At 40.6% G+C, this 12,947-nt stretch overlaps 1 protein-coding gene across 1 annotated transcript in view; it reads right to left on the bottom strand.

Moving 5' to 3' along the window:
- Positions 1–1,772: 1,772 nt before the first annotated feature.
- LOC132826621 (troponin T, fast skeletal muscle isoforms-like) overlaps positions 1,773–12,947 on the bottom strand; it is a 51,879-nt gene continuing 40,704 nt past the window's right edge. The window contains exons 13-14 of the mRNA XM_060842577.1: positions 5,698–5,741; positions 1,773–2,177 (exon numbers count right to left, since the gene is read on the bottom strand). Coding sequence (XP_060698560.1) covers positions 2,126–2,177; positions 5,698–5,741 — 96 coding nt within the window. The 3' untranslated portion in view covers positions 1,773–2,125. The remainder of the gene's footprint in view (positions 2,178–5,697; positions 5,742–12,947) is intronic.

Here is a 12,947-nt window from a genome sequence, read left to right as displayed (position 1 = left end):
GAACGAGTTGGACCAAAATGTCTGCTTCCATGCTGTACAGCTGTATGACATTACTGCAGAGACAGTTAGGAGCACACTAGCCACACAGCTGCCCCGGCATGCTCTTTTTTTCTGACCAAATCCCTAGTACAGCATTAGTGTAGTGTAGTTAGCACTAACCATTACACATTAATCATTTCAGACTCAGATTCACTTTATACTTTCAACTTTGACTCTCCTAAATTTCTTCCAACTGCACATTTATTGAAATCTAAAAAGGATCTCATCTCAAATTGATTAAAACAGCGAAGTTATGCACCCATACTGTCTAATGAACTCCATGTTTGCCTCCATAGTAGCAGTGACTACACAGAACATAGAAAGATACAGCGCAGTACTTAGGCCCTCGATGTTGCGCTGATCCAAGCCCACCTAACCTACACTAGCCCACTATCCTCCATATGGCTATCCAATGCCCGTTTAAATGCCCATAAAGAGGGAGAGTCCACCACTGCCACTGGCAGGGCATTCCATGAACTCACGACTCACTGAGTAAAGAATCTACCCCTAACATCTGTCCTATACCTATCACCCCTTAATTTAAAGCTATGCCCTCTCGTAATAGCTGACTCCATACGTGGAAAAAAGGTTCTCATGGTCAACCCTATCTAAACCCCTAATCATCTTGTACACCTCTATCAAGTCACCCCTAAACCTTCTTTTCTCCAATGAGAACAGCCCCAAGTGCCTGAGCCTTTCCTCATACGATCTTCCTACCATACCAGGCAACATCCTAGTAAACCTCCTCTGCACCCGTTCCAGTGCCTCCACATCCTTCCTATAATATGGCGACCAAAACTGCACACAATACTCCAGATGCGGCTGCACCAGAGTCTTATACAACTGCAACATGACCTCAGGACTCCATAACTCAATTTCTTTACCAATAAAAGCCAATGCGCCATATGCCTTCTTCATAGCACTATATAGCTGGGTGGCAACTACAGTTCAAAACCCAATTTTTACTTAGAAAACATTTTGACATTGCAAGAGGAATGCCACATAAAACAATTTCTTTGTATTGGGAATGCACATCCAAAAAGCAGTGGGAAGAATTTCAAACCCACCAAACCAGCTGGCTTCTGGACACTAAAAATCTAAAGCCTGATGTCAACTCACCCATCTGCTCTAGGTTTTAAAAGAGGGGAGATTTGGGAGGGGAGAGCTGAAAATGTGTTGCTGGAAAAGCACAGCAGGTCAGGCAGCATCCAAGGAGCGGGAGTGTCGATGTTTCGGGCATGAGCCCTTCTTCAGGAAGAAGGGCTCATGCCCGAAATGTCGATTCTCCTGCTCTTTGGATGCTGCCTGACCTGCTGCGCTTTTCCAGCAACACATTTTTCAGCTTTGATCTCCAGCATCTGCAATCCTCACTTTCTCCGTTGAAACAATGCCAGATAAGTTAACCAGATTTTAGTTAATGGACCATTCATGGTGCACCAAACTTAGCAGGAGGAGAGAGCTGGCAAATCAATCATCATAATCTTAAGTATTGTTCCAACTCCATGGAGTGGCAGGAATTTGGAAGCTGCTCATCAAATCTTCCATGCAATTCCAAAAAAGTGAGCCCAGCTCACATGGAATATGTTGAACTTACTTTACAATCCAGTGCGTGTATAGTTCCATATACCAGAACACGTGCAGAATCTTTCAAGAGTACTTTAAGAATGTGCTTAGAAACAATAACTTCACATAGAATCAATTCCAAGATTCAGTAAAATACATTAGACTACACAGTTGTATTAATATTTTAATGTGCACATTTCAAACAGTGGAGGAAGAGGAAAAATGTGAAAATAACATTTTCAGAGTTACTCAGAATTACATCCTGTTGACATGGTGCTAGCAAATTAAGTCATATTTTTCAGAATGCATCTCCATTTGATATCTGAATAATGAAATATTTAGATAATTAATGCAAATGATCAATTTAAACCTTCACATCAAAACAAACTGGTTGTTTTGATCATGCCTTTTTGAATAATTTCAATAACAACCATCTTGCTTCTTGAAATCCAGTCTCTGGTTAGTAGGAAGGTGAATACAATCAGAAGATGGTACTTCCTTTGTCGATGTGCCCATTCCATTATTACTTCCAACGACCACCCACCTTACCCTTGCCACGAGCTGTTTTTGTACTGCTGCGTGTTTGAAAATAAAAATAATCGTTCACCAATGTCATTTAATTAAAAACACATGTTAAAATCATGCATTACCTAGTTCTTAATCTTTGGTTCTCATACAACATGAAACAGTACGAGTCATTGCACAGATTTGACGAAATATTGTGTAATATAAGATTAATGGCTTTCTTAGAATGGTCTGATGAACAACAGTATAACAAAGCTGCAGTAAATGGGTAGGAATAGTCTGAAGGCCTGATGACTGCATTAACAGCAACAAAAACACTGACTTTTGGCAGAATACATCATTCAACCTGAAACAGCTTGAGATGGGGAACGGCAGCAATTTTAAAGTAGTAAGCAAAGTGAAACACATCACTTCAAACAAAAATAAATCTCAATTCCCTAACTGAAAGGGAGATCAAAGATTAAAAAGAACATGAAAAATTTCACGCTCAAACCAGCTTTCTTAATAACAATTACTTTTGCAATTATTGAGAAAACAAAACGAATTAGAACTTGTGATTTTGTAGATATTGTTGCATTGGCCCCATTAGCAATATCTGTCCCATCCATGGCGAACATAATGTCTGATAAATAGTTACAACCAGCATTTGTCACTAGCTTTCAATCAAATACAGATGGTTAGATTGTACAGTCTACACATCAACTCCTCAAAAATTACTCATTCTCATTATGAAGATAGAACATTTGTGTCACAGGTTCTAAAAATAATGAAGCAAGCTTTTATACAGGATGCTTGATCTCTTAACTTTTTGTTGCAAGAATTCTGATTATTAGACAGTGGAAAACAGAAACCTAGAAGCTTGGATCTGGCAGTTCCTGCCTAGAAAGCTGTACAGTAACTGTCAGCAATTGAGGAACTGGTCATTCTGTTGACCATCAATAGATAAAGTGGCAAAATTCAACCCCATGAATTTTTATTGGTAATGATCAACAAAGACGCTTCATTCATTTTACTTTGATACAAATGATTGGATATTTATGGATAACCTTCTATGACATTGTCCATCCTAAAGTCAACTTCTTTTGGGAAATGGGAAACTTGGCAGACAATGGACAAACAGCAATATCTCAAACCACAATGAAACAAATGAGTACATCATCTGTTCTCGGTGTCCTCGATATTGGCTGATGGATTGCTCACGTTAGAATGATAAAAGACATTTCAAGTGGGCAAACAGGACTTTACTTTAAAGTCTTGTTTAAACGACCGTGGCACAGCCTTTCCAGTAGATCACTGCAGCATTATAATGTGGAGAGGCAGAATGGGACTTTGTGAAGGTCCCGGTGTACCTGATTACCCAGGAAGTTTAAACTTCCAACAGATAAATACCCAGCATCTGGAATCCTCCAAAAGAAAAATTCCTAGCTCAGTTGGGAATTGGACAACTTTGGAGAGTTTCAATCAGTGACCTGGATAGTCATAAACATAAACCAAAGAAGTTATAGGGATTAAAACCCACTCCCCTACTAACTGGCTAACTGCCCACCCTGACCCAGCTTTTTCCGTCCTCAACCATTACCTGTGCCGTCAAATAGAATCTTCCCAAACTGGATCAAATCCTGGAGGCCCCTTACCAACCAGGATTACCTCCCAACTTCCACACCACTCCACAGCCTCCATCCACCTGTCACCCTATTCCCCTCATCAAACACCAGGCTTTGCCTCCCATGCACTGCATCATCAGAAGATTAACCATAAAATGCACAGGCAAGTACTCTCATTGTGCTTAAATGTCAATGAGAATAGTTCCAACACCAATTGGAAGTTGTGATCTTGTACCTTTGACAGTTTAGTATGAAGTGTCTACCCAAATTATATACTCAAGTTTCTGCCTTAAATCTATTCCTTTTGATTCAGACAAGAACGAGAGTTACAGCAAATGCTGACATCTGAAAGTTTCATTTCAATTATTCCCACATCTGTTTTAAAAAAAATTGAAAACTATTTACCTTAACAGCACCCAACACAATTAATAACAACACTTGACTACTCAACACATTGAGGAGCTATCCATATTGGAGGAGGACAAAGAAAGAATATCAATTGTTTAACACAGAACAATGATGTTTCTAAGTTACAATTGTAGGTCTCAACATGGTGTTTTAATAATTAATTAACTAAGTCTGCTACATACTAGATCTAGTGGTACAATGGGTAACGTCTCTGCCTCTGAGCCAGAATCTCAGGGTTCAAGTTCTGCTTCAGGACCTGATGGCCAATTAAGACCATAAGACATAGGAGCAGAAATTAGGCCATTCAGCCCATCGCGTCTGCTTTGCCACTTAATCAAGGCTGATAAGTTTCTCGATCCCATTCTCTTGCTTTCTCCCCATAATCCTGGATACTCAAGAATGAATCCACCTATCCATCTATCTCTGTATTAAATATATTCAGTGAACTGGCCTCCATAGCCTTTTGTGGCAGTGAATTCCATAAATTCACCATTCTCTGGCTGAAGTAGTTTCTCCTTATGTCTGTTCTAAAGGGGTTTCCCCTAAATTGAAGGCTAGACCTTCAGGTCCCAATCTCTCCTATCATAGGAAACACCTTCCCAACATCCCACTCTTTCCAGGTCAGTCAGTATTCTGTATGTTTCAATTAGATCCCCTCTCATCCTTCTCAACTCCATCGAGTACAAACCCAGAGTCCTCAAACGTTCCTCATATGTTGAGCTTTTTATTTCTCGACTATTCCCGCGAACCTCCTCTGAACCTGCTCCAGGGCTAGTACATTCTTCTGAGATATGAGGCTCAAAATTGCTCACAATACTCCATATATGGTCTGACCAGAGCCATACAGAGTACATTCCTGCTTTTACATTAAAGTCCTCTCAAAATAAATACCAACATTGCATTTGCCTTCCTAACTACTGACTGAACCTGCAGGTTTACCTTGAGAGAATCCTGGATGAGAACGCTCAAATCTCTTTGCACTTCAAACTTCTGAATTTTCTCCCCATTCAGAAAAAAAGTCCATGCTTTTTCTCCCCAAAGTGTATGACCTCACAATTTCCTACACTGTACTCCATCCACTAGGTGGAGTTTCAATTGGGGAATCCTTTCAACATTTGTCAGTAGTTGAAATGATTTCTGGTTAGCCATATGATGGAAAGAAATGGAGTGTCTCTCCAATCCATACTCTGATCCTAATTCCATGAATGTAACCGTGTCACAGCAACTTGGATATCCTGATGGTTTGGAAAACTGATTTGAAAGGCTCTGTATTATTTGTTAATGGCACATATGGAAATCAAGTCACAGCATGCAAACTAATTAATTCCATGTCGAGTTGATGGACAGATCGAGATCTCCTTCAAAGTCTTTTTTTAAATGTCCTTCTCTGCATGACTGAGGAGCTTTCAGTTTGCTGGTGTTTATTGCCTCTTTTCCTTAAAAAGAGGCAGAGACTGACTCTGAACAACTATGACCAAATTTCATGTACACAAAATCCAATGTCACTGAACTGACACTCAAGACAAAGGGAAATTGCTGTTAGAGTGTTTAAACTTACAATTTTCCCATCTGTTCATGAACTCGAATCTGCAGCAGGTTGATCTGAAACAACAATAAATATAGCAGCAAGATTATTCTGTTTGGGATACTGAAGTAATCAGCATACACAGAGAGCAAGATGTGGACAACAATCAGGGTTACGTTGATAAATAGCAAGGGACATCTATACCAAACAAGTGCCAGGCAATGACAATCTACAACAAGAAAGAATTAGCCATTTCCTATTGACTTTCAATGACATTATTGTCACTGAATATCTCTATTAGTCTGGGGTTTTCAGCTGACCAGAAACGGAATTGGGGGGAGGACACAGAATAGATGAGAAGGCAAGTATTGAGGTCAACACAAGGAGCCTGCAGAAGGGTACGGGGGAGACGTTGAGTGGACAAAAACAAAAACAACAAAATATAATAAAGTGGGAAAAATGTGAAGTTATGCACTTTGGCAGAAAGAATAGAAGAGCTGAATGTTATTTAAATGGTTGAAGTTTACAGAAATTTGCAGCACAGAGATTTGTGGATCCTAGTGCATGAATCACAAAAAGCTAGCATCCAAGTTCAGTGGGTAATAGAGAAGGTTAACGGAATGTTGCCTTTTCCTTTATAGATATTGGAGTATGTAAAAGATCTTTCCAAAACAATACAGTGAACAGTTTGGGGATTTTTTTTAGGGAGAGATGTACTGATGTTGGAGACAGTCCAGAGAAGGGTCTGGATGACGGAAAAGTTATTGAAACAAAATTCTTCAGGGAAGCAGGGCTGATGTGGAGAAGTATTTTTCCTTTAGAGTAGAGTCTGAGACCAGAGGGCAAAATCTCAAATTATTAGGGATACAAGGAAGATTGTTTCTCCCCTCCTTAGAGATTCTGGATCTTTGGAATTCATTACCTAAAGGGTGCTGGGACTTGGTCAGTAAGTATATTCCAGGCTGAAATAGAGAGTGTTCAGGTTTATAGGAAAGAGGAGTTTCAAATCAGCCATAATCTCATTAAATGGCAAAGCATTCTGTTCCTACCCAACTTGTTCTTACAGAAATAGCAGTATAGACATTATTATAGTGACATTCTGCTTCTGATGTAACTAAATCTTAAAATGAAGCTTTATTCTTTTTAAAGGTGAAAGGCACATTGAATTTTTTTCAGTCATTTGACCATTAATGTCCATCTCAACAATTTTCTCTTTCTTGCACGTACGTTGGTAATGAACAAATGAATTGTTCAGTAATCCAGTCACTATTTGAACAACAATTTATAGAGCATCTTCTAGGACCTCAGCAATTCCCAATGAATAATTTTGAGTGTCTGGGTATCTGTTGTCGCATAGGAAGTGTAGCCAATTTAAGCAGAACATGCATGAACTTTGGGACAAATGTTGGCCAAGTCACTTAATATGAACAGCTAGCTCTGCTAACCCTTGACTGTATATTAATCATGATCAACAATTGTATTATAGTCAAATTAGTTGCAATGACTCTTCCTTCATTTTATTGGCATTGTTATCTGAGTGAACCTACCATGGCTCTCTCCCCATTTCAGTGTTCCTGCTGCTTTGCATTTACAGATACAAAATATTGAACCTATTTTGGGATCATTAGGTTTCTTTACAAATTTCTTTTCAGTTCAGTTGACAGCCAAAGAAAACATATTCTCCAGCTCATTTCTCTGCAGTTCAGATTTCAGGCTGACAACAGCTTTGGCCGTGATTGCATATCTGTTATGTATAAGAAATGAACATCCGACCAATACTTCTCAACTAGGGTCTATTAACTTAGTGACAGGGTCTATCTATGGATCTGTATTTTGTACCATAGCTTAAAAAAGATTCTTTTTGCTTATAATTCCTAGCTCCTACACAAACCTGGCAAGGTGATTGGACAATTTGAGAAACCTGCTAAGAAGAATACAGGCTAAGGGCTTTATAAATAGAGGTACAAGAATTCAAAAACAAAGGGTGTGTTGTTATGATTTTATAAAATCAATTATCAGGACTCAGCTGGTACCTATATTCAATTCTAGGTTTAGGTTTGATGTCATGACCTATAAAAGGGTGCAGAGGTGATTTACTATTTAATATCTCTTTCTAAAAAGGCAGAACTAGCAAGACTAGCATCTTGTTCCTCATCCCATATTGCTCTAGATAAAAATAAAAAACACTAGGGAAATAAACTTCAATCATGGGGAGTCACTGGAGAAGTTGGAAATTTCTTGCATAGAGAAAATTAAGGGGGATTTAATCACTGGATTTTGATAGTAATTTTGTCTTATTCAATCTTTCACTGACCGGGTCAATGGCAAAAACAATTAGGTTGAAGATAATAGGCAAGTGTAATAGAGGGGAGACTAGAAGTATGCACTTGTGGTACATGATGATGAGCTGGAATACACAGAATCATTCTCATCTATCTATTCTATCTTAACTTTCAAAAGGGAATTGTGCAAATACAAAACAAGGAACTGGAAACAGGGCCAGTTGGTGTAATAGGTTATTGAGAAAACACTACAATGGATTATGAAGGAGCTTATAGCAAAGCATGTTGTTGGCGATCAGGCAGAGGCAGGGGCAATGTGGTTTCATGAAAGGAAAATAATTTTTGACTAATCTGTTGGAATTCTTTGAGGAAACAAACAATATTGGAAAACGGGAACCTCTGGGTGTAATGTGTTTGGGATTTCCAAAAGGCATTGAATAACATATCCCAAGAAAAAAGGATGCTGCACAAAAGAGTTCATGGGATATGGGACAAACATAATAGCAAGGAGAGGGTTGGTTAGCTGACAGGAAAAGGACAGTAGAAATAAGGAGGTCATTTCTGGTTGACCAACTGTTACCAGTTGAATATTGTAGGGATTATCACTGGCACCTCAACTACTTATAATCAATATCAATGATCTGGAAAAATGGACAGAACTGGGTCTTTCCCTCCCCTCCCCTATCAGCGTTCCGCAAGGACCACTCCCTTCGTGACTCCCTTGTCAGATCCACACCCCCCACCAACCCAACCTCCACCCCCGGCACCTTCCCCTGCAACCGCAGGAAATGTAAAACTTGCGCCCACACCTCCACACTCACTTCCCTCCAAGGCCCCAAGGGATCCTTCCATATCCGCCACAAGTTCACCTGTACCTCCACACACATCATCTATTGCATCCGCTGCACCCGATGTGGCCTCCTCTATATTGGTGAGACAGGCCGCTTACTTGCGGAACGCTTCAGAGAACACCTCTGGGCCGCCCGAACCAACCAACCCAATCACCCCGTGGCTCAACACTTTAACTCCCCCTCCCACTCCACCGAGGACATGCAGGTCCTCGGACTCCTCCACCGGCAGAACACAACTACACGACGGCTGGAGGAGGAGCGCCTCATCTTCCGCCTGGGAACCCTCCAACCACAAGGTATGAATTCAGATTTCTCCAGCTTCCTCATTTCCCCTCCCCCCACCTTGTCTCAGTCGGTTCCCTCAACTCAGCACCGCCCTCCTAACCTGCAATCCTCTTCCTGACCTCTCCGCCCCCACCCCACTCCGGCCTATCACCCTCACCTTGACCTCCTTCCACCTATCCCACCTCCATCGCCCCTCCCCCTAGTCCCTCCTCCCTACCTTTTATCTCAGCCTGCTTGGCTCTCTCTCTCTTATTCCTGATGAAGGGCTTATGCTCGAAACGTTGAATTCTCTATTCCTGAGATGCTGCCTAACCTGCTGTGCTTTGACCAGCAACACATTTGCAAATTTACTGATGACACAAAGATGGATGAGCTAATGATTTGTTAAGTACACACAAGGTGTCTGAAAAGGGATACAGTCAGGTTAAGGCAGTAGGAAAAATTAGCAGATAGGGTAGAACGTGGCAAACTGTGAGCATGTCAACTTTAACAGGAAAATAGATAAATATTTAGGTACAGGGAGACTGCAGAATGAAGTAACAGATGAATCTTGGTAAATCAAACTTAGTATGCAGTTAGAGCAAGTAATTAGGAAGTCAAATGGAATGTTGACATTTTATTGCAAGGGGAAATGGAGTATGAAAGTTGTGGGCTACTTCAGAAAAGTTCACATGAGATTTGTGGAATGAAGTAATTAGCAAAAGAGGGGGTCATAAAGGTCAGACCTGTATCTACTTTAGAATGAGAGATGACCTTATTGAAATATATAAGTGAGTTCCAGTGGGTGTTTCACATTTATACAGGCTGTACAAGGGAGCAGCCCCTCTGTTTGAAAGTGGGGTGGAGAGAGGAAAGGCAGATTGGAGGATGTCCTTGTGAGTTTACTACTGGACCTGAAAGAGGTGACCATTAATAGGTTTAGGCAATGGAACCATAGGAAAGAAACTTGACTTTCATGATTACACCAATGTTCATGTCTCCAAAGGAGTGACAGGGCAGAGTCTGCATGTACAGGAGGGCTTCCTTGACTGGCGGGTGTTACAGGGGCTGGAATGCTCCATCTTCCTTCAAGGTGCAATTTAAAAATTTAATAAGTTTGTTGGAATTTTGATTTCAGTTCAGCGTTGCTTTAAAGGGCTGTCATGAGTTAATTTTGCCAGTTTTTTGGGAATTTCAAAACACCATTGTATCCCAAAGGGCTTGGCAGAGTGACTTGTTCCTATCCTGGGGCCGCTGAGAGCCAGGGGACAGTTACAAAATTTGGGATCTCCCATTTAAGACCGGAGCCAAGTAGAATTAGGTTTTCTTGGATGCCGATTTAAGGAATTCTTTACCCCAGGGAGTATATATTCAGATGGCTTACGGAAGGCAGACAGATAGTGCAGTTGCTGCCACAATTAGACCAGCCAAAATCTGATCAATAACAGAGCAGTGCAGGGAGGCCAAATAACTTTTTCTGCTCCCAATTCCTTAAGTCTAATGAACAATTGGATAGATTTTTCAAATGGTTAGCACAGACAATGGGCCAAATGGCCTTTTTCTATAATGTATGACTCTATTTCTTCAATAGGTTGAGATTTTGGATGCTTAAGTAACAAACAAGTTTTTTTTTAAATTAAATTATCGAAAAGCAAACTATTGCAGATGCTGAAAATCTGGAAAAAAAACCAAAATGCTGGAGAAACTCTGCAGCTCTGTTTCTCTCTGTACAGATGCACCAGAGTTATCGTTTCAACTCTTTGGACCTGCAATTTCTCCAGCACAATTTCTTTTATTGAATGAGTAAATTAAGAAAGTACATCAGACAAAAAGCAATGATGAGAATAATTGTCACTAGAAGACACACGGTGGCAGAAGCACTTTATCAATTCCATCCCCAAAGTGTAGTTTTCTTTTCTAACTGAGCAGCCACAGAAACTATATTGGAAAGGCCCTACAACAGGTGAAGTCAATTGGTCAATGGAGCATGCAAGGTGTACTATGTCAGTGCAAATAAGGTTCAATTCAACAGCTTCTATTGCTTTGTTCAAATGATACTCATCCAGAATGGCTGAATGATTTAAGGTGCAGTCAGATACAGTACTAAGGAACTGGGCAGTGAATGTAATACTGCCTAAGCTGTGATTAGGTGAGTCATTTTTAATGTCAATAGAGCTGAATCCTACAACCTGCAAACCTGTGTAAGATCACTGTGACCTGGGACGCAAAGACTTTGACATTAAACTTGATCTGCCACTGCCAAATTTTTTTGTCTTGAAAGGCTGAATCATTTGCATGGCCTGATAATCTAAGAAATTCATAGTGCAGACATTTGTGTCCAGGCCATAAGGGGTTCAAGATTAGTTCCTAGACTCTAACATTACCAAGGAGCTCTAGGATGGGAACTTATATTTTAGGGCTACTCTAACTACAGAAAGTTGTAAAATTCACAACTTACAAGACTAGTAAATTTCTTTCAGTTCTGTTAAATCAAGTAGGTGTCGTAGTTATGCCTTACATTTGTATGCAAAAACACAACCCCAGAATGTGTTTAAACAGCACTGCAGATAGAATTTCCAGCCTACGCACAGAACCCCAAATTCATTGGCAAAAACTATTTGCAGAATTTTTTAGAAAACTACTGATAAACTCCAGAACTACATTTATTTCCTCATGTTGGGTATTATCGCTGGACTATTAATCCAGAGACCCAGATAATATCTGGGGAACCATGTATGAGTCCTACCATGGCAGATGGTGCAATTTGAATTCAATAAACATCTGAAATTAAGAATGTAATGGTGACCATTCAACCATTGTTGATTGTTGGAAAAACTCATCTGGTTCATTGTAGGGAAGGAAACTGCCACCGTTACTTGGTCTGGCCTACATGTGACTCCACACTCTCAGCAATGTGGTTGATTCTTAATTGCCCTCTGGCAATAAATGCTCTCAGCCAGTGATGTCCACATCTCATAAATGATTTTTAAAAATGGCTTTCGAGAAAAGTATGTTGGCCTTGTGTTAATTATATTTCTAAACATATAGCTTGATAAGAGTTGCAGTTTATTTTTTTAAAAAAACAGGACAGGCATTAGGAGTAGAATTGTCTGCTTTACAGTCTTTAAGTTGGGTGGCAGGATTGAAGAGGGATGTGTTTCTAGTTAGCTTTTGTCTAGAGATCACGTGCAGCTTGGCTCATTAGCTAGCCAAGTGTGGCTCAAATATTGGGCAGGCACTGACACATATTGAAGGTCCTGGTGCTTTTCAATGCCTCAGGCTCAATTTTGTGGCCCTTCACCCTTCTCTTAGGGTAGCACAGTGGCTTGTAGTTAGCACTGCTGCCTCAAGTGCCAAGGAACTGGGTTTGATCCCAGCCTCAGACAACTGTGTTAAGTTTGCACTTTCTCCCAGTGTCTGCATTGGTTTCTGCAGGGTACTCCAGTTTCCTCCTACAGTCCAAAGCTGTGTAGGTTAGGCAGATTGGCAATGCTAAACAAATTTGCCCCATAGCATTCAGGGATGTGTAGGTCAGGTGGGTTAGCCACCCCAATGGTGTGTTATGGGGTTGGGTCTGGATGAGTGAGTTTTCAGAGAGTCAGAAAAGACTCAAAGGGCCAAATGGTCTCTTCCTACACAGGAGTGTATGATTCCCCAGTCAGACTGCTACCCCTCAGCTATCCTCCTATCACACACATCCACATCATACTTCAGCCTCTCACCCCTTTCATCCCCCAAGCCTTCTCTAGCGGACAGTCTGCTGCATGGCATTCATAAACAGGCACTCTCGAACAAGAACAAAGCAGAAAATACTTACTCCAAACACCAGGAAGAAGAGTACCATGCCAGGTTCACACCACATATATGCAGAGGCGGGTATCTGAAT

This window comes from Hemiscyllium ocellatum, chromosome 23 (assembly GCF_020745735.1).
Source record: "Hemiscyllium ocellatum isolate sHemOce1 chromosome 23, sHemOce1.pat.X.cur, whole genome shotgun sequence".
NCBI classification, from domain to species: Eukaryota; Metazoa; Chordata; class Chondrichthyes; order Orectolobiformes; family Hemiscylliidae; genus Hemiscyllium; species Hemiscyllium ocellatum.
This window is presented reverse-complemented; position numbering and strand designations above follow the sequence as displayed.